Below are 19,999 nucleotides of genomic sequence, written 5' to 3' on the forward strand. Positions count from 1 at the left end.
AAATTAAACGGTGTTACGGTGGAGATAAAGGTCGGTAGCACCGTTTAGACGTAGATGCTAGTCTTCGGTCTCCCCTGACCGTTTCGATTCCCAAACCAGCGACAACGACTAAAACAGCAGCGGCAATTAAATAAACAAGCGAGGCCCAAACTCCAATACACAGTACAAATTTCAAAAACAAGGTACAAGCCTCTACGGTACGAAATATTAAACTAATCCAAATAGGGCATACCTGTCAATTCACAATCACTATAACACTTGTTCCAAATCACGGACTCCACATTCCCATACTCCACTCTCTCTCTCTCTCTGTTTCTCTCTCCACTCCCAACAATGGCGATGAAGAAGGTGGAGAAGATCAGGCAGATAGTGCGGCTGAAGCAAATCATGATGCGGTGGAAGCTGGCCAGCCTCCGCCTCCGCCTCCGCCCCGCTCTCTCTTACGACGACGATTCCGACTCCTCCTCCGGCTCTTCCACCCGCCGCACTCCCTCGGGGTTCTTAGCGGTCTACGTCGGACCGGAGCGCAGGAGGTTTGTGATTCCGGCCAGGTTCGTCAACCTTCCGGTTTTCGTCGGCTTGCTGGAGAAGGCCGCCGAGGAGTTCGGCTTCGAAACCACCGGCGGCCTCTTCCTGCCTTGCGAAGTTGCGTTTTTCAAGGATATCCTCAAGTTTCTGGAGAAAGACGAGAGGAAGTTCGGGAAATTGGCGCTGGATGAGTTCTTGAAGATGGTGACTGACGCGGTGGGATTCGATTCTTGCAAGGCGGCGGCGGCTTCGTCTGGCGCCGGCTCTTCGTTCACTCCTCTATTGCAGGATGCTAGGGTTTGAGTTCTCTCAGCTTTTTAGGGTTCTGATTGAATTGAATCTCGATCCAATGGCTTTGTTTGATTTTTTTTTTGAGGGGGAAGGTGTTCTAGTGATGTTAGGAATCAATTGTATATGGGTGGCAGCCAACTTGATCTGCTTTTTTGATTTATTTTTTTTCTAGAGATTGTTGGTTCGTATCATCCTTGAAGCACCCATGCTTTTTGTGTTTGATCATGGGCTTCAATGAGATGTTGAACAAGTTTTTTTCTAGCTAGGCATCAGTTTGTTTCAGTGATGCGGTAGTTGATGATGATGATGAAATCTTATAGAGCAGCGAGAACAATTTCTTATCATGTAATGCAATTTTTATCATGATTAATGGTGATTCAAATTTGTTCTCAATGATGGGCTTTTCTTTGGAGTACTATATGTTGGAGCTTGCTCTCTTTTCTTTATTAAGTTGGTGAGATTGTAGAGAGATTCTGAAAGTTTATTATCATCTAATTTCAAGGTAAGCATAAATATAATATCATTTCCTATTGGCTTTAGCTATGGTTTGTAGAGGTGCTGACCAAGTTACAGTAATGATTTTGGAAGTTATCAGAGATGACTTCAAAAGTTTGAGTGGTCATTGTTTTTCTTTTCTGCACAACAGATTGACATTGGGTATCAGAGATGCACATGGATGGGTTCCGCTTTGATCTTGCTTCTATTATGGCTAGGTTATCTGCTAGATGCTAAATTCAGAACTAGCTAACACAGGAGATTGGTGTTTATTTCTGTCCCTTTATCTTGCTTTCTATTGTCCTCAGTCTCTGGGATACAACAAATGTATGCGGTAGCCATAGAAGGTGACTTGTTGACAACTTGAACCCATCTCACATCCCCTCCATTGATTGACATTCACATGAATAGTAAGGAATCAATACTTAATGGAGTGAAGGTTCTTACTTCAGACCTTTTGCAAATACGTGGTTGTATTTATTTTTACCAATATTCAGTTCCAAGGGCCATGTACAAGTGAAGTAGCCTGTTTGATTTGTTAGAGAGATTTCCTCTCTGCATTCAAAACTGATTCAGTAACTGTAAATCAGTTTTGATACTCTGTACCTATAGTATTTAATGCTCTTTATAGAGTTTTGTAACTGTAGATTATGTCGAGCCTATATATCTGTACATTGTAAACACAATTGAATCAATGAAAACCAATTTTTACACGCTCCACATAATATTCAAGCTGCCATGACTTCTGTATTTCTATTATAAAAACGTAGAGTAGTTGATATATTTGGCTAACATAGGAGTGACCATTTGTTAGAACTCATACTTAGGTTATCATCATCAGCTTTTGCCTCCAGTTTTTCAACATCCCACTAATCATTTTGGATTGGTTATTATGATCAGTTCTTGCCTTCAGTCTATGGGTAGCATTCTAACTGGAATGTGATATGAACATACTTTGGTTATCCTTATTAAGCATTATATGGCATATATAGTAGACGTTTATAGATGAGGTTAACGTCTTTCGCTGTCGGATGACTCGCAGACTAGAAAAAATGCATAGCCGAACATTGCCAAGCCAAAGAACAGTGCTGCTTTGAAATCTTATTCTTTATCTCTCCGCTGCCATGCAGAGTCCCATTTTTTTTTTTCCATCAAGAGTATTTTGATCTTTTCATAACAATTTGCATTGTTATGTAATTTTTTTTTCTTGTTTCTGGAATTTGCTGAGCCACTGTGATTTTCCATAAGAATTCAGCTTCATTCTTTTCGATCAATTATATAGTTCTGCATAAGAAGTTAGCTTTTGTTCATTTCAAAAGGTTATTGGCTATTACTATAACTAGTGTAGCTGCTAGGAGGATTACTCACTGAACTTTCTTTGCCATTTTCCAAGCACCTGAGAGCTGGAGAATGGGATACAGGAGGCATGTACCAACTTGGCATGTTTCCTCACTGGGCTATTTGGTCAGAATGGAATGGGAAGGTCCGTTCAGATGTTCCACTTTTACAATCACAGTCTCAATCAATCCATAGTGACTGACTGACTGGAAATAAAGAATTAATGCCAGAATAAATCACGCAATATCCAAATATTTGGGGATCCCAATAAACCCTATCTTACTTTGCTGGCTGTTACAGGAGCTTGACAAAGCAATTGAAGTGGTTGGTCCAAATTCATGTATGCATTGGCAGTCCTAAATATTTATGGTCTATGCATTATTTTGAGTAAATAGTGGCTACAGTACTCAAGGCATTGACACTGATTTTAATACTCTGAAACTGTGAATATAAGGAAAAAGAAGGATAATGACATTCATCTTTAAACTATGTGAGTAAATCGTTCGGTAAGGAACAAAATGACTCTCTGTACTTTCTCTCTTTTTTCCTTCTTTCTAGATATGGTCCAAAGTCCAAACCCTCTGTATGAAATACTCTCTGTATCAGACTTTGATTATGTTATTAAACTTTCCTGTCTTCTATCTAGAACTCAGACGTAACAAAAACAATGAACGAATCTTTGTGAATCCTTAAGAATGCAGTGATACTACCACATTGTATGAGAAAATGCAGAAGCATATGATCATGAAGATCCTTTCAAGCCAACTAATGGCTATTAGTAACTAAAATTTACCTGTAATGTCAGCAAACTAATATAAACATTTCCTATAATAAATAATTAGGAAGACCTAAAGGCCTTTCATGAGTTGTGGACAGATGGAATCAATGAAGGCATGGTGCTTTGGATATGGGAGGCGCTTGAGATTGGCTACATGATGGTGGGCGATAATGGTATCAAAACTATTTGTAGTAGTCGTCCTCATTGTTGATCCTCAGTTGATTCCATTGCCGTAGGAGAACATCGGTGATATCAGCTAGCTAGGAAATGCAAATTAAGGCAGTCCATACAAATTGGTTGATATGATCCCATTACTAATATTTGGTTTCTGGTTCATTTTCTTTGCTTTCATGATCACTTTGTTACTATGTTGCTAGTTGATTGATATCATGCATTTTGGTTGCTTTTCCATTTGCTGTGGGGACTATAGACTTTCCACTCAGAAAGGTTACATATTCTGGCCGGCCAAGTGGGGTACATGCTGATCTAGCCGAATTTGAAATGACTGCAAATAAGCCAGAAGCGAAGGTATATATATGCTATGCCCTTTACTTGTACTCTTGCGACTTGCCTATACTCTTTTCCTAGTACTTCTATGGAGTGCCTATACATTACCGAAACATATTATGTTTAAATAGCATGATGTTGCATTATCCACATGGTCCACGGATTAAGCGCATGGAATATGAAATTTATTACTTTAAGCAAAATCTTCCTAGCACATGCCACAAGCATATTCAATTTTATTCTACAGATTACAACTTGGAAATTCATAAATATGGCCAAAGATTTGTCAAACTCATATACATCAATTTTTTTTTGTATTGGAAGTTCTAGCCTGGCTTTGGCTATATATCTTGCTTCAAGTTGTGCCTTATGAAAAGTTACTGTAAGATCTTGTTGCATCTAATGTAGAAAAGTTTTGTTTGATGCGATATTATCATAAAATATCTCAACAAAAAGGTTTGGTCCTGCTTCTTGTGCATTTCTCCAAGACCGGATGAGGTTTCGGAAGCTGACAATTTGTCAGGCACCATTGTTTTTGTGGACAGTAGTGGAGATTTACTAGGAGTACCTTAATAAACACAAAAGAAGTTTTCCTGATCACACCATTGTGGCATAATTTTGAATTCACTTCACAGAAAAGAAGTTTCTGAGAGAAAAAAAAAAAAAAAAAAAAAAAAAGAACAAAGAAAACGAAGGAACAAATATTGAGTATGCCTTTGTGCAGAAGTAACAGTAGGATAACTGAAGTTAGAACACACACACACACAGAGAGGCATTCTTGTTGAGGTCTTTGTATATCTAAATAACATGTCTTTATATGATATGGCACAGGTGTCAAAAGATCAATGTCAAGTTTACTTTTGAACGTCTTGAAGATGAATTTATCGAATAGAAGATGCGTCTGCTGAGAGGGATACTAAAACATTGAAGAAATATTCTCGGTTTGTAATGGGGAAATAATATGGTTCTTTTGTGATATAGTTCTGAACTTCTGATTTCTACAGTAAACCTCAGTTTCACTGTCTGCAACTGTAATTTAGACTTTAGAGTCATGACACAATCTTGAATTCCTTTGAAGTCAGAGTACTGTGTAAACCACCTGTCCAGATTTTTTATCCTTTGGATCAATGATGTATACACAGTTGTATTTCCTTTCCAAAATAGTTCAAAGTCGGCTCATCTCATGTGTTGCTGCAGAATATTCCCTTACCTATTGAAATGAAGCCAATGGTCGGATAAGATGCTGTGGTTTTTTTTTTTTTTTTGTCTTTGGAAAAAATAAGATGCTGCGGTTAGGTTTGCCTCTATATCTGTTAAGCTCAATATTACTAAAGGACCTGCAGAATGTGTTGAAAGCTGTCATGGCATTCGATGATGTACCACTACAGATTTAGTTGGTTGATTTTCTCAAAGACGTTCATCTGTCCACAATGGAGTACCAATCCTAATCTACCAGTCTACCACTACAGAGTTCAGTCTGTTCAGTCACAACGTAAGTTGGTGGCTTGGTCTCTTTTATCCCGGGCATTCTTTCCTTGCTGGTTGTTCTTTGTTCTAATTTTCTCCATGAAGAAGCCTGTTTTTACACCCTGTAATTCATTGGAGCCAAACCTTAGAGCTTAACAAAGTATCACCAGGCAAAATATAACAGTTGGCAAAACCAAAAAAACTTTCACCTTTCATGACCGGAGAAAAATGGAATCAAGGGCATTGTGTACTGTCAATGACAGGACCCTTTTTGACATTTTTTATTTTTGATAGAACTCTTTTTCACTTGAAGGTTAGAAAAGATCTCCCTCGTACATATTTCAAAGATTCTCTTAGTTTCTCTTGCTTAATTCGGAAGGTACAATCTTTGGTCATTTGGAATTTATTAAAATACATGACTTAGCCTCGTAACATTTTCATATAATTAATGTTCCTTTGCCTATCAAATATGCAAGTAACAAGCAAATCAATAGTGATACACCCCAACAGTGGTGAGACCTATGATGGTCAGAGCAAGCAATGGGTGGTAATTGAATCTCCTTCTATATAAATGCACAGTGCTTGTTGCCCTACTTTTTCAGCTATAGCATCCGGATTTAGATCATTTGAGTCATGGTATAATTCACAAAGTAATGCTCTTTTTGTTGGATATAATGTCATATTACCAAGTGGTGAATCTTGTACCATTTGTTGGTAAAAATATGAAACTGATCTTCCTTCTATGTTATAAACTGTTCCATGAATGATGAAAATGTTGAATTAATAACATGTTCGTAAAAAAGTCTCGACTGCCTGTGCTTTCCTTTGAATTAATAACATGTTCGTAAACTGCGGGTTAGAGTTTACGGACATTGTCATACACTAGTGGTGTGAGGCTAGGGCTTCCCTGTTTGGAGGCTGCTCCAGAACAACTCCAAACACCATCAGGGCAATATGCCAATATCCAATGCTCTTTCTAACAAGTCTTAAGCAGTTTACGACACTTGGTTGAATCCATTGTAATCTGATGCTAAGAATAAGGGCATGTGTCAATTTCATTTCCTTTGCCTTGTAACCCGGAGGAAGTAGCAAAACTGCTTCTGCTGTATGGTGACTGGTAAGGTTGTTTCAGATCGAATAACAGATAACAGTGCTTACTACCTGTTGTCTCCAGACATCCCATCTTAGACAAACACTTCGTTTGTGACCTACAGAAACAGGAAACATGACAGAATCCCAGTGAAACTGTTTATGCTTTTATTCAAGTTTTCTAGTTCGACATGCAGTTTATGCCTTTTCTAGACATCTCTTTACCAACCAGAAGATGAGAAACATTTACCCACTTTCTAATCCATGAAACAAAAAACCATAAACTAAGCATCCCAGATCTCCCAGCAAGTCAAATTTAGAACAGACGTTAAATGGGTCTAGACATGAAATACAGAAATAGTAACAATTTAAACATGGCATATTGACACAAAATAAGTCATTTTTATGGTGAGTCTCATAATAATTAAAATTATCACAAATTATGCTGAACTCTTACAAAAGCACGAGTTATCTAGTTGCTTCTAGGCTTTCAGTCTCATCACAGCGGAGAATGACGATCAAATTTCATATCTACTTAGAAGTACTATCAAGCAACCAGTAGCACAACCACGACTCAAACGGAGCTAGCCCGCCATTTATTTTACCGCACATTTTCCCTTCTACGCACATATCGGGTTCTGTCATTGTATCGAGGTCTGTCCTGAGCTCTTGAGGGCTGTGGCTCCACCCTCCTCTGCCTTTCAGGAGACCTCTGAACAATTTCTCCGTTGACAAACAACTCAGCTGCATTGAGAAAGTTACAGTTTTTGAGTTCCAAGAACAATTTACATTTTAAAAATTTGAAGCTAATTGACAATAATCTGTAATGGTACATGTATTGACTCAAATCATTCTGAAAATCCACCCATACAAGCAACCAAATAAGGATGGCCATAATGTAGACAAACCAACAGTGACAAAAAATAACATTGTCAAATTTTCAAAAACTGCCTGCAAATGTGCATGCACCACACTTATAATTTAACAAAACATTTAATCTCCATCAATCTGCATCTCCATGTAGTATGAAACACATGGCATTCAACAGAGACCTATGTTGTATGATACTTGTAAGGCCTATTTAACTTCTCCAAGATCCACTAGGAATTACAACAATTAAGAACACAATACTCTGACATTCTTGTGAATGCATTCTTATCATAAAAGATGTCATATTTTTCTATCATTCAATTGGATATATTATTTGACAAAATGTTTCATCTCCACTGATCTGCATCTCCATGAAGTATACGAAGCACAGAACAGTCTAGAGAGACATTTGATGTAAGTCCATTAGCATTCGAAGATAAATAATGCTTGTTAGGCCCGTTCAACTTCTCCAAGATGGACTACAAATTATAAATGTCAATTCAAACCAACCATTTTTCTATCATTCAATTGGATATATTATTTGACAAAATGTTTCATCTCCACTGATCTGCATCTCCATGAAGTATACGAAGCACAGAACAGTCTAGAGAGACATTTGATGCAAGTCCATTAGCATTCGAAGATAAATAATGCTTGTTAGGCCCGTTCAACTTCTCCAAGATGGACTACAAATTATAAAAGTCAATTCAAACCAACCATTTTTCTATCATTCAATAGGATATATTATTTGACAAAATGTTTCATCTCCACTGATCTGCATCTCCATGAAGCATAAGAAGCACAGAACAGTCTAGAGAGACATTTGATGTAAGTCCATTAGCATTCGAAGATAAATAATGCTTGTTAGGCCCGTTCAACTTCTCCAAGATGGACTACAAATTATAAAAATCAATTCAAACCAACCATTTTTCTATCATTCAACTAGATATATTATTTGACAAAATGTTTCATCTCCACTGATCTGCATCTCCATGAAGTATACGAAGCACAGAACAGTCTAGAGAAACATTTGATGTAAGTCCATTAGCATTCAAAGCTAAATAATGCCTGTTAGGCCCGTTCAGCTTCGCCAAGATGGACTACAAATTATAAAAGTAAAGTCAAACCAACCAGATAGTACTCTTTATATTTGATGCACCATCAGGAAAAACAAATATATGCACATGAATGAAAATCTTTAACAGGTAAGTCAATCTTATCAAACAACAGATAGATGAATAACTTGCAACTCTCTCTTATAAATCAAATAATAAACAAAAACTCAACAAGACCCCAAATTTCTTCAAGCAACTTGCTATCAAATTAAGGTCAATCATTTTATAATCAAGAACTTACCCCCATAGTCTTGATTCTCAGCATCAACATACGAATCCGGAAGCACAAAAAGAACTCCGGGCAAACCTGATAACAAGATAAAGTCAGTGACACATAGACAAACACACATATGCAGCACTCAAAAAGCCACTCCAGATAGCGGAACTTGAAACATTCCAGCAATTTAACAACACAAACCTTCAAGCTTGTTGGCAGTCTCCTCATCAATGTTAACGCCAAAACCAAAATACCTCTCGCATGACACATTGTAAATCTTCTTCTTCGCTTCTTCCTCACTGTCACACCATAAGAACAACAACAATAAAAACCCGAAAATACGATATCAAAGATCACACATTTCATCTACTAAACTCTGCTGATTCTCCAAATCTAACAAGGCCCTAAATCCAAATTGCTATTAATTTCCAACAAGCCCTAAATGCTATTGATTTCACAAAATCGAAGCAGCGATTACCTCCCAAGGACTTTAGCGGCTGTCTGAACATAGCAATCGATCATCTGTTGCTTCGTGGCTCCTTCGCCGCCGGGCTTGTCCATGACGATGAGGAAGTGCTCGTAGTCGCAGCCGGGGAAGAGCGGAGCCATCTCGGTCGGCGGGCGCTCGCTGAAGTTCGAACCGGAGTTGAGGGGGGAGTACGACCCGCCGGAGCGGTTGACGCGGCAGCGAATAGAGGTGAAACGCGTGGCGGGGAAGGGACGGACGGCGTGGGAGAGCGGCGCGAGAGATCGACGGCCGAGGATGAGAGAGGGGACGGAGGGGGGTTGGGTGATTTTGGAGGTGGAGAGGAGGCGTTTGGGGATGAGGGAGGAGATTGTGGGGTGGCGACCGGTGGTGGCGGCGGCGGCCATGGCTATGGTTCGGACTAGGGTTTGAACCATTTTTGGGACTGAGAGTGAGAAATGAGGGTTTACGATTTTCTGAAAAGAATAGATGAGGGTTTTGGATTTATCATGATTTTGGGTTGGGCCCTGCGGGCCCCAAAATTACTATATGGGGTCCAAAAAATGAAAAACCTTTTTTTTTTAATTGTTCAAAAGAAGTTACTATATGAGGAACTTCTTTTTCTTCTACTGAACCCTAGTCCCCGTAAGTTTTCTGAGATGCCTCGGTTAATTTTCCATCATAAGAGCAAGTTCACTCGTTGGGTCACCGGGTCATTTATTATTCACTGCTTTTTAGTGTATGTTTTCATTCTCTGGGTCACGAAATACACTGTGCCCGTGACTCAGGGCACGAAATACACTGTGCAGGTCACCATAGTGACCCAGAACACTGTACAGGGTGGCCCAGGGCATGAAATACACTGTGCTTGTGACGCAGAGGGTGAAATTAACACTAAAAATCAGTGAATAGTGGGTGACCTGGTGACCCAACGGGTGAACTTGCTCTAAAACCAACAAAATTTTGGTGCCTCAGTCTGGGACTCCCCTACAGGTAATATGTCCTTCCAACATAGCAACCACATAACTTATACATGGCCCCAGTGTTGGCACTACATGCACATAACACAAGGCTACACTCACTAGCTTCCCAACTTCCTTACTCCTCACGCACTTGTGCCTCTAACCTCGGGTCTGCTAGTTCCATATACCCCTCTTTAGCTTCTGTATTTCTAATGAAATTAGAGGAAACTATATTGCTTGGAGTTCCAAACTGGTAGAAGAGAATGACGGTCTATTTCCTAATGCAATATGGATTTTTTTTTTTTTATTGCTTATCAGCTTAGCAAGCCTAAAATCTGATATCTTAACTTGCAAATCATCATGTAGAAGAATGTTCTCCCGCCTTAATGTCACAGTAGATGATCTTGGGTCTGCAATCGCTGTGCAAGTAAGCAGGTCCACCTACCATTCCAAGTGCTTTTTCATAACTCTTCGGCCATTCTAATTACCAAAAAGAACCTTCTTCAATGAACCTCTATTCACACACTCACAAACCGGAAAGCATTATTTCCCATGGATGTAGAAACCTCTCGAATTAAGCTGTTTGACATGGTGGATGCTTCTGATTCTTGTTGTCTTGGTGCCAAATTTCATGTTCCGTCGGTCTCCCAAACTTGTGATCTTCTTCAATGCCACTACAGTATTGTTTGGTATAGTAACTTTATATATTGTACCAAATCCTTCGCTACCAATTTGGGTCTTAAAATTTTCTGTTGCAGCTACAAGCTCTTCATTATTAAATCTCCAAGGGAACACCGGGATAGAGATCATCTCCAGCTCTGCTGATGAGTGATGAGTGATGAAGATGATGAAAGAAGTAATTTGGACCAACAAATTAATTACCTCAAGTATTGACAGTAACTATGACTAAGCAGAATAAGTTACTAAGAAATATGTAATTTTAACCCTTGACTAATTCTTGTGTTATCTAGAATGAATGCAAGACAAGGAAATTGAATTACCCTTGATATTAGGCATGTAGTGAGTAATGTGGTTTAGTGGCAGAGTTGGAGTAAGACTTAATGCACCTTTGATGGGATGGTGATTGTCTGGTTGAGATACTATGAACAGTATAAAAGGATGTCTCTGTAGAAGCTATTATACGTGAGAAAAAGCATTCTTCCCGTCTACCCATTAAGAGCTGTGGAAGTAAAGCCACTTGTGCATCTTACTTCATGCTTAAGTTCTTGATAAGCATGATCTTCTTGATTAGTCAAAAATGGAGGCCTGCTTCATGCTTAAGTTCTTGATAAGCATGATCTTCTTGATTAGTCAAAAATGGAGGCTTGCTTCATGCTTAAGTTCTTGATAAGCATGGTATTTTTGATAAGTCAAAGATTGTGACTTACTTCATGCTTAAGTTGTTGATAGGTCAAAGATTGTGACTTACTTCATACTTAAGTTGTTGATAGGTCAAAGTTTGTGGCTTACTTTCCAACATATGATAGTTGTAAAGATTGCATTTACAACTCATCTATAGCTAAGTTTCTTAAGCTTTAAGAAGCTAGTTGTAACCTCCTCTATCTAGTATAAATAGAGGTCTTGAGTTATAGAGTTTGAATCCCATGTGGTGGTGAGTGAAAACAAAGAGAGAGAGGGAGTGGAGTTTAGAGAGAAAATGGAGATTTCTCCTAAAACTCAAGTGTCTTTCCTTTGTTAGTGTGTATTTCCTCCTGTTATAAGAGAGAGGGTCTTGTCAATTGTTGCTCTCCTTATTGCAAAAGAGAAATTGTTGTATCCTTTTGCTATAGTGAAATCCTTCTACAATTTGCCTATCATCTTGTTCTTCACTCATTTTCATAGTTTCTACTTCAGTTGTAATTGGGTGCCCCGTACCACAACGCTTCCTAACAGTGGTATCAGAGCTCCGGGTTTATAGCCGGTTTTCTTGCTAAAGTGAGATCCAGTTAGTGGAAAGGAGGCATCTTCAACAATGGCGACGAAGTACGAAATAGAGAAGTTCAATGGGAACAATTTCTCATTGTGGAAAATGAGGATAAAAGCAGTCTTGAGAAAAGATAACTGCTTGGCGGCAATTGAAGATAGGACTGAGGAGATCACTGACGATGGCAAGTGGAACGAGATGGATGGCAATGCGATTGCTAATCTGCATCTAGCACTAGCCGATGAAGTATTGTCAAGTGTGGCGGAGAAGAAGACGGCAAAAGAGATATGGGATACACTCACAAAATTGTACGAGGCCAAATCACTACACAACAAAATCTTCTTGAAGAGAAAGCTTTACACCCTTCGGATGATGGAGTCGACGACAATGACCGACCACATCAACACACTCAACACCTTGTTCTCACAGCTCACAGCAATGGGGCATAACATAGAGACGGGTGAACGTGCTGAAATTCTACTTCAAAGTCTACCTGATTCGTATGATCAGCTCATCATCAACTTAACCAACAATCTAGAAATACTAGTCTTCGATGATATTGCAGCTGCGGTTCTTGAAGAAGAAAGTCGGCGCAAGAGCAAAGAAGATAGATTGGGTGGCTCACAGCAGGCCGAAGCTTTGATGATAACGAGAGGGAGATCAACGGAACGTGGCCCCAGTGGGAGTCACAGTCAGAGTAGACCAAAATCTCGAAGTAAGAAGAATGTCAAGTGTCATCACTGTGGCAAGAAAGGGCACTACAAAAGGGAGTGTTGGCGTCTCAAGAAGAATGAAGAAACCAAAGGAAAAAGTCCTGAGTCATCAAGAGCTCAGGGTTGTATAGCAAGTACCTCAGATGATGGTGAAGTCTTATACAGCGAGGCAACAACAGTTATTTAAGGGAGGAGAAAGTTTGTTGATATCTGGCTTATAGACTCAGGAGCAACATGGCATATAACTCCCCGGAGAGAATGGTTCCACCAATATGAACCTATCTCAAGAGGAACTGTATTCATGGGAGATGATTATCCCTATGAGATCGCTGGTATTGGTACCATCAAAGTCAAGATGTATGATGGTACAGGTCGCACCATTCAGGAGGTACGGCACGTGAAAGGCCTGAAGAAAAATCTATTGTCTTGGGGACAATTAGATAGTAGCGGATACCAAATCCATGGTCAACATGGGATCATGAAAATAGTTAAAGGCGCGCTTGTGGTGATGAAAGCGGAAAAGATAGCTGCAAATCTGTACATGCTTAAAGGAGAAACACAACAAGAAGGAGAAGCATCTATAGCGTCAGTAAGATCTTTAGAAGAATCAAGGATGATGTGGCACCGTAAGCTTGGCCACATGTCGGAACGAGGTTTGAAGATTCTTGCTGAACAAAAGCTTCTTCCAGGGCTCAAAAAGGTTTCATTACCCTTTTGTGAGCATTGTGTCACTAGTAAGCAGCACAGATTAAAGTTCAGCAGTTCTAATGCTAGAAGCAAAACTATCTTAGAATTGATCCATTCCGATGTTTAGCAAGCACCAGTTCTATCCCTAGGAGGTGCAAGATACTTTGTGTCTTTTATTGATGATTACTCCAGGAGATGTTGGGTGTATCCAATCAAAAGGAAGGCGGACATGTTTCCAGTTTTCAAAGTATTCAAAGCGCGTGTGGAGCTTGAATCTGAAAAGAAGATCAAGTGTTTGAGGACGGACAATGGAGGAGAATATACCAGTAATGAATTTGATAACTTCTGTAAATAAGAAGGTATCAAGAGGCAATTCATAGTGGCATACACTCCACAACAAAATGGAGTAGCAGAGCAGATGAACAGAACCTTGTTAGAACGGACAAGAGCGATGTTGAGGATTGCAGAGATGGCCAAGTCATTTTGGGCAGAAGCAGTGAAGACCGCCTGTTATGTGATCAATCGGTCACCATCAACCGCAATTGATCTGAAGACGCCAATGGAGATGTGGACTGGTAAGCCAACTGATTATTCTCGCTTACATACGTTTGGAAGTCCTGTGTACGTTATGTACAACGCCCAAGAAACATCAAAACTGGATCCAAAATCCAGAGAATGTATTTTCTTAGGGTATGCTGATGGAGTTAAGGGGTACCGCCTGTGGGATCCCACTGCCCACAAGGTGATAATCAGCAGAGATGTAGAATATAAGGTACAAGGAAAAGAAAATGATAGCACTTCAAAAGAGAAACTAGAGACTACAACAGTTCGAGTAGTCCTGGCGATGTGTGCTATATTTAACTTATGCTTAAAGCAGTTAGATGTGAAAACTGCATTTCTTCATGGAGAACTTGAAGAAGAGATTTACATGCTCCAACCAGATGGATTTAAGGAAAAAGAAAAAGAGAACTTGGTTTGCAGGTTGAACAAATCTCTGTATGGTCTCAAACAGGTGCCGAGATGTTGGTATAAGAGATTTGATTCCTTCATCATGAGCCTTGGATACAACAGACTCAGTCCAGATCCTTGTGCTTACTACAAGAGATTTGGTGATGGTGATTTCATTATTCTGCTGTTGTATGTTGACGACATGTTGGTAGCAGGCCCCAACAAAGATCGTATTAAAGAATTGAAGGCACAGTTGGCTAGGGAGTTTGAAATGAAGGACTTGGGACCAGCAAACAAGATTCTAGGGATGCAAATTTACCGAGACAGAAATAGTAGGAAGATTTGGCTCTCTCAGAAAAACTACTTGAAGAAAATCTTGTGTCGCTTCAACATGCAAGATTGTGAGTCAATCTCTACCCCTCTTCCTATTAATTTCAAGTTATCCTCAAGTATGAGTCCTAGCAACGAAGCAGAGAGGATGGAAATGTCTCGAGTACCGTATGCATCAGCAGTGGGTAGTTTAATGTTCGCTATGGTTTGCACAAGACCAGACATTGCACAAGCAGTGGGAGTGGTTAGTCGATACATGGCGAATCCTGGTAGAGAGCATTGGAATGCTGTGAAGAGGATCCTGAGATATGTCAAGGGTACCTCAAATGCTGCATTATGTTATGGAGGATCAGATTTTATTGTTAGAGGCTATGTTGATTCAGATTTTGCAGGTGATCTTGATAAGAGTAAGTCCACCACAGGTTATGTGTTTACTCTTGCTGGAGGAGCTGTAAGCTGGGTTTCGAAACTGCAGTCTATTGTGACTACTTCTACAACAGAGGCAGAATACGTCGCAGCTACAGAAGCTAGCAAAGAGGCAATATGGTTGTAAATGCTATTGGAGGAGCTCGGACACAAACAAGAGAAGATTGCTCTATTTTGTGATAGTCAGAGCGCTTTGCACTTGGCAAAGAATCCAGTATTTCATTCAAGGACAAAGCACATAAGAGTTCAATATCACTTCGTTCGTGAGAAGGTGGAAGAAGGAAGTGTGGATATACAGAAAATCCATACGAATGACAACCTAGCAGATGTTCTAACAAAGCCGATCAATAATGACAAGTTTATTTGGTGTCGATCCTCTATTGGCCTAGTAGAAACATAAGCAGTGTGGACATGGCAAAGTAGAAAGGATAGAAGAATTGCAAAAGTGACTTTAAGTGGGAGATATGTGGAAGTAAAGCCACTTGTGCCTCTTACTTCATGCTTAAGTTCTTGATAAGCATGATCTTCTTGATTAGTCAAAAATGGAGACTTACTTCATGCTTAAGTTCTTGATAAGCATGATCTTCTGGATTAGTCAAAAATGGAGGCCTGCTTCATGCTTAAGTTCTTGATAAGCATGATCTTCTTGATTAGTCAAAAATGGAGGCTTGCTTCATGCTTAAGTTCTTGATAAGCATGGTATTTTTGATAAGTCAAAGATTGTGACTTACTTCATGCTTAAGTTGTTGATAGGTCAAAGATGGTGACTTACTTCATACTTAAGTTGTTGATAGGTCAAAGTTTGTGGCTTACTTTCCAACATATGATAGTTGTAAATATTGCATTTACAACTCATCTATAGCTAAGTTTCTTAAGCTTTAAGAAGCTAGTTGTAACCTCCTCTATCTAGTATAAATAGAGGTCTTGAGTTATAGAGTTTGAATCCCATGTGGTGGTGAGTGAAAACAAAGAGAGAGAGGGAGTGGAGTTTAGAGAGAAAATGGAGATTTCTCCTAAAACTCAAGTGTCTTTCCTTTGTTAGTGTGTATTTCCTCCTGTTATAAGAGAGAGGGTCTTGTCAATTGTTGCTCTCCTTATTGCAGAAGAGAAATTGTTGTATCCTTTTGCTATAGTGAAATCCTTCTACAATTTGCCTATCATCTTGTGCTTCACTCATTTTCATAGTTTCTACTTCAGTTGTAATTGGGTGCCCCGTACCACAACGCTTCCTAACAAGAGCTGATCACTTAAGTATTCTGCAGAAGTCCTCCATTCGAAATCTTCAAGTTCTTGTTCCAGTCATCTCCTCCATTCTAAACTTTGTACTCATATTCATTATGTTATTATTGTACATATTGTGATGCTTGATGTGCTTATGTGAATTTTGTGGCATTGCATTATTACTTCAGTGTAATATAAGGATTAACAGATGAATCTCATCTGTCTAAATTTAATCTAGTAGACCTTTTATTCAACCAAATAATCACTAGGACCACCAGGGTGATTAACATGATGTATACCTACAACAAAGCAAAGCTATTGGAAAACAATATGTGGTAATTGTGAACAAATTCCTTTGCTTATTGTAAGTTGTGTTTCTTGACCCAAGAAAAAAGAGTAACCCTACACTTTCTTTTTGTCCATTAAATTCATAGAAAACATAACAATTGAGAATTCACAACAAATTATTTGTATGTACATTCAATCAGACTTGGATGTTTTACTTATAAATGAAATACTAATGTCATTAGATCATGTAGTGGATTCAAATTTGCTCACCACCAATACTTTGGTGGTGATACTACCACTAGAAATGCAACTAATCATGTGTCCGGGAAAGAGAAAAAGAAAACAGAGGCCGAAAGACTTGGAAGGAGAGAGAAATCTAGTCTGTTTCATTTCGCTTCTTCGACCACGATCCAGGAAGCATCAACACTTCAAGAGAACATGTTGTTTTTCCACAGTTCAGTTTAAGTGCACTCATGTACAAGCAGAGCCCAGCACTTTCTAGTGTTTGGCTCTGCATAATGCTACTGTATAATGCTAGTAAGGAATCAGTACACGCCATACAACCAGAATGTAAAGGAATCATTCCAGAAAAAGAGGTAATTACTAGTATGCTATCTCTATCTTGAAAGACTTGAAGCACAACAATATGGATGAAGGTACAAGTGAATGTCATCACATTCTTAGTCGAAAAGGAGGTCAATAGAGGAATCTCCTCTGGAAAAAGAAAAAGGCAATAAAAAGGAGAAGGGAAACGATGAAAATTGCAAAATGCATCACTTTCTATTCTTGTATGGAAGTGCATTTGAAAGAAAGATATATAGTCCTTGTCTAAATAAGCAAAGACTTGGAAATTCACATTCCCTGTAACTTCCAGTCATGAGACTGAAGTTGATATAAGCAATACATTAGTAGTGTTTTATGCATCACAAATCATACCATGTACAATGAGATGGGAGCAGTATAATGCACATACTAACTACACACGTTTTTGGTACTTCTCACATTATACAGCACATAACAAACCAACAATTTTAGTTTTACTGATAACTATTAGATAAGTAGCAGAACAAAACAATAACCATACATACACAAGCTTGTTTTGAATATGCCATAGTAAGGAAAACATAGGCGTTATAGGTTGGCCACTATTCAAAACTTCACGAGCACACATATCAACAAACAAAACGAAGAATTAGACAGGTACCAATGATCCAACAATTGAAATTAAACAAGAACAAATAAAATATTACACAACCATCATAATCTCTGAAAGAAAAGATTCTACAGTCAAAAGCACCATAAGTTGCTGGCCAACTGAAACAATAACAATGTACACATGCTCGATAAAGGAAGGTGACACCAAGTTTGGTTGCATTTTCTACAAAGCAATAACAGATGCAAGGCAATAATGAAGAATAACAATAATCAAGTCACGTACCAAGATAACAAATACTTCATATAAATTAGAAGGAGGATTAGAGCACCAAAAGGCAAATTCGCTTCAGGACTGAAGAAGGGACCATCCCAAGGAAGAACTCTCCACGGCCCTTAATTTATTAATAATGAATGCAGAATACAAACAAAGAGGGGACATACAGCCTTACATCTTTAAGAAATACAAACCTTAAAAGAAAGCATCGGAACATCTGAAGTAAACATAGGTCAGGAACTCAGACCCCCAAGTAGACTCAACATGATTGGTGCGACAGAGTTGCATGCCATATTCTTATAAACAAGATCAAAGAGGGCGAGGGCGAGGGCGAGAGGGAGCTAGCAGAGACCATTAATTGGTGGCAGAATCCAAGTTGCAGGTTTTAATCTGTACTCTTCCGAAGAATGCTGAGGGTAACATTGTAGAGGAGTAGTGGTTCCCTCCTCTAAATTGAAAATCCCCATATCGCATTGACAACAACTATTAAAATTTCGATAATCATCTTCCACAGTTATCGAATCACTTGTGTAATATATGGAGTTTGGTTGGCACCAAGAGAACCTTGAAGCCGAAATAGACATTGACTGACTGTCACCAACAAACAGAGTCTCATCTCCAAGGGTTTTTAACTCAACCTGCTGCACAACATATCCATTATCATCAAATACCATCTTGTAAACCTTGAAAGTGAATGTCACAGGCATGGTCAACTGATCCCATTCTCTCTGTACTTTCAAAAATCTTCGAACGTGCAAAAGCTCTCCTTTAGTTGATTCCACAAGATATGATTGAGAACTTGAGCGCATATAAGTAGTATTGAGTATCTTTGCCTTTAGTGAATCACCAGAAGTACAGGTTTTAACATCAAACGACATGATTCTTCCAAGATTCTTGTCAACTGCGTATACCTGACCTTTGTAGAAAATAGCATCAGTAATCGCATATTGTTCCATTGTTTCTATGGAACTACAAAACGATTGCCCTCCTCTAATGAAACCAAGAGTGGAATCAGTGGTGTAAAATGCTACAACCATAAAACTGTTGCCCCCATTAACAGAAGGATCCCCAAACAAGATAAGCTTTGGGGCCTGCTCCAGCTCGGGGCTCATACGGGCCTGCTTTGGCTCGGTGCTCCGGCCGAATCTCCATCCCCTGCATCTCAAGACATGGGTCGCTCTTGTGAAAGGGTTCAGGAAATGTATCGTAGAATTTGGACCATGCATTGAAGCGAGCCAACCGTTGCCACATGCATAGTATCTGCGAAAGTTAAACCGAGGCATTGCTAGGCTAATCTTATGGTAGACTTTTCCTTCAGATAGACTATAAATTAGGTCTTGATCGCCGGGCAGGATGAGCATGGGAGGAAGTAGCTTAGGCCATCGACGTGTTGTACGATTGTAGTGTTCTGCAAAAGAATGCCAAAGTTTGCAAATGGCAGCAAAATGAACATGGTCGATGGGTTCCAATAACTTATCAAGAATAACAAAGGCAACATCCACAGTGAGACTCACTGCCCATTTTGAGTCTGAACTAGTCACTCTACGACACTTGATCATTCCTCCTGAATTTCCTATCAAGGTATGACCTGAAAAGATGAGACTGAGAGCTATATATACACAGATTGACACCACAGTTCCTCCAACAATAAGGAAATCAGTGTTTCTCTCCTCGAAGGATTAGGCTTAATCCCACAAAGAGAAGGAGGATCACGAATCTTAATCCCACAAGGAGAAGGAGATCTAAGGTACTAACTTGAGATAACTGAATCCGAAAGCATAGCAGGAAAATAATGAAACTTGAGAAATTTAAAGAACAAGGCTATTGATTTATAAAAAATTATTTGTTTGACTCCAAAAAAATTATTTAAAGAAATAGACAGAAATAACCCTAGAATAAAGAACCAGAGC

The 19,999-nt window shown here is 39.2% G+C and overlaps 3 protein-coding genes across 3 annotated transcripts; 1 reads left to right on the forward strand and 2 right to left on the reverse strand.

Annotated features, from left to right (window-relative positions):
- The first annotated feature begins 333 nt into the window (after positions 1–333).
- On the forward strand, positions 334–831 carry LOC112177993 (auxin-induced protein 6B). The gene has a single exon (XM_024316219.1). The coding sequence runs from the start codon at positions 334–336 to the stop codon at positions 829–831; it is 498 nt and encodes a 165-aa protein (XP_024171987.1).
- Positions 832–6,826: 5,995 nt separating this feature from the next.
- LOC112180381 (multiple organellar RNA editing factor 2, chloroplastic) lies at positions 6,827–9,644 on the reverse strand. Its single transcript, XM_024318912.2, has 4 exons — positions 9,174–9,644; positions 8,897–8,994; positions 8,720–8,785; positions 6,827–7,237 (listed from the first exon to the last, which is right to left on the reverse strand). Exons 1-4 carry the CDS (start codon positions 9,596–9,598, stop codon positions 7,095–7,097), a joined length of 732 nt encoding a protein of 243 aa, XP_024174680.1. The 5' UTR covers positions 9,599–9,644; the 3' UTR covers positions 6,827–7,094.
- An 8,786-nt stretch (positions 9,645–18,430) lies between these two features.
- LOC112177995 (putative F-box protein At1g65770) lies at positions 18,431–19,648 on the reverse strand. The gene has a single exon (XM_024316220.1). It carries the CDS (start codon positions 19,646–19,648, stop codon positions 18,431–18,433), a length of 1,218 nt encoding a protein of 405 aa, XP_024171988.1.
- Positions 19,649–19,999: the final 351 nt, after the last annotated feature.

This window comes from Rosa chinensis, chromosome 7, assembly GCF_002994745.2.
Source record: "Rosa chinensis cultivar Old Blush chromosome 7, RchiOBHm-V2, whole genome shotgun sequence".
Taxonomy (NCBI): domain Eukaryota; kingdom Viridiplantae; phylum Streptophyta; class Magnoliopsida; order Rosales; family Rosaceae; genus Rosa; species Rosa chinensis.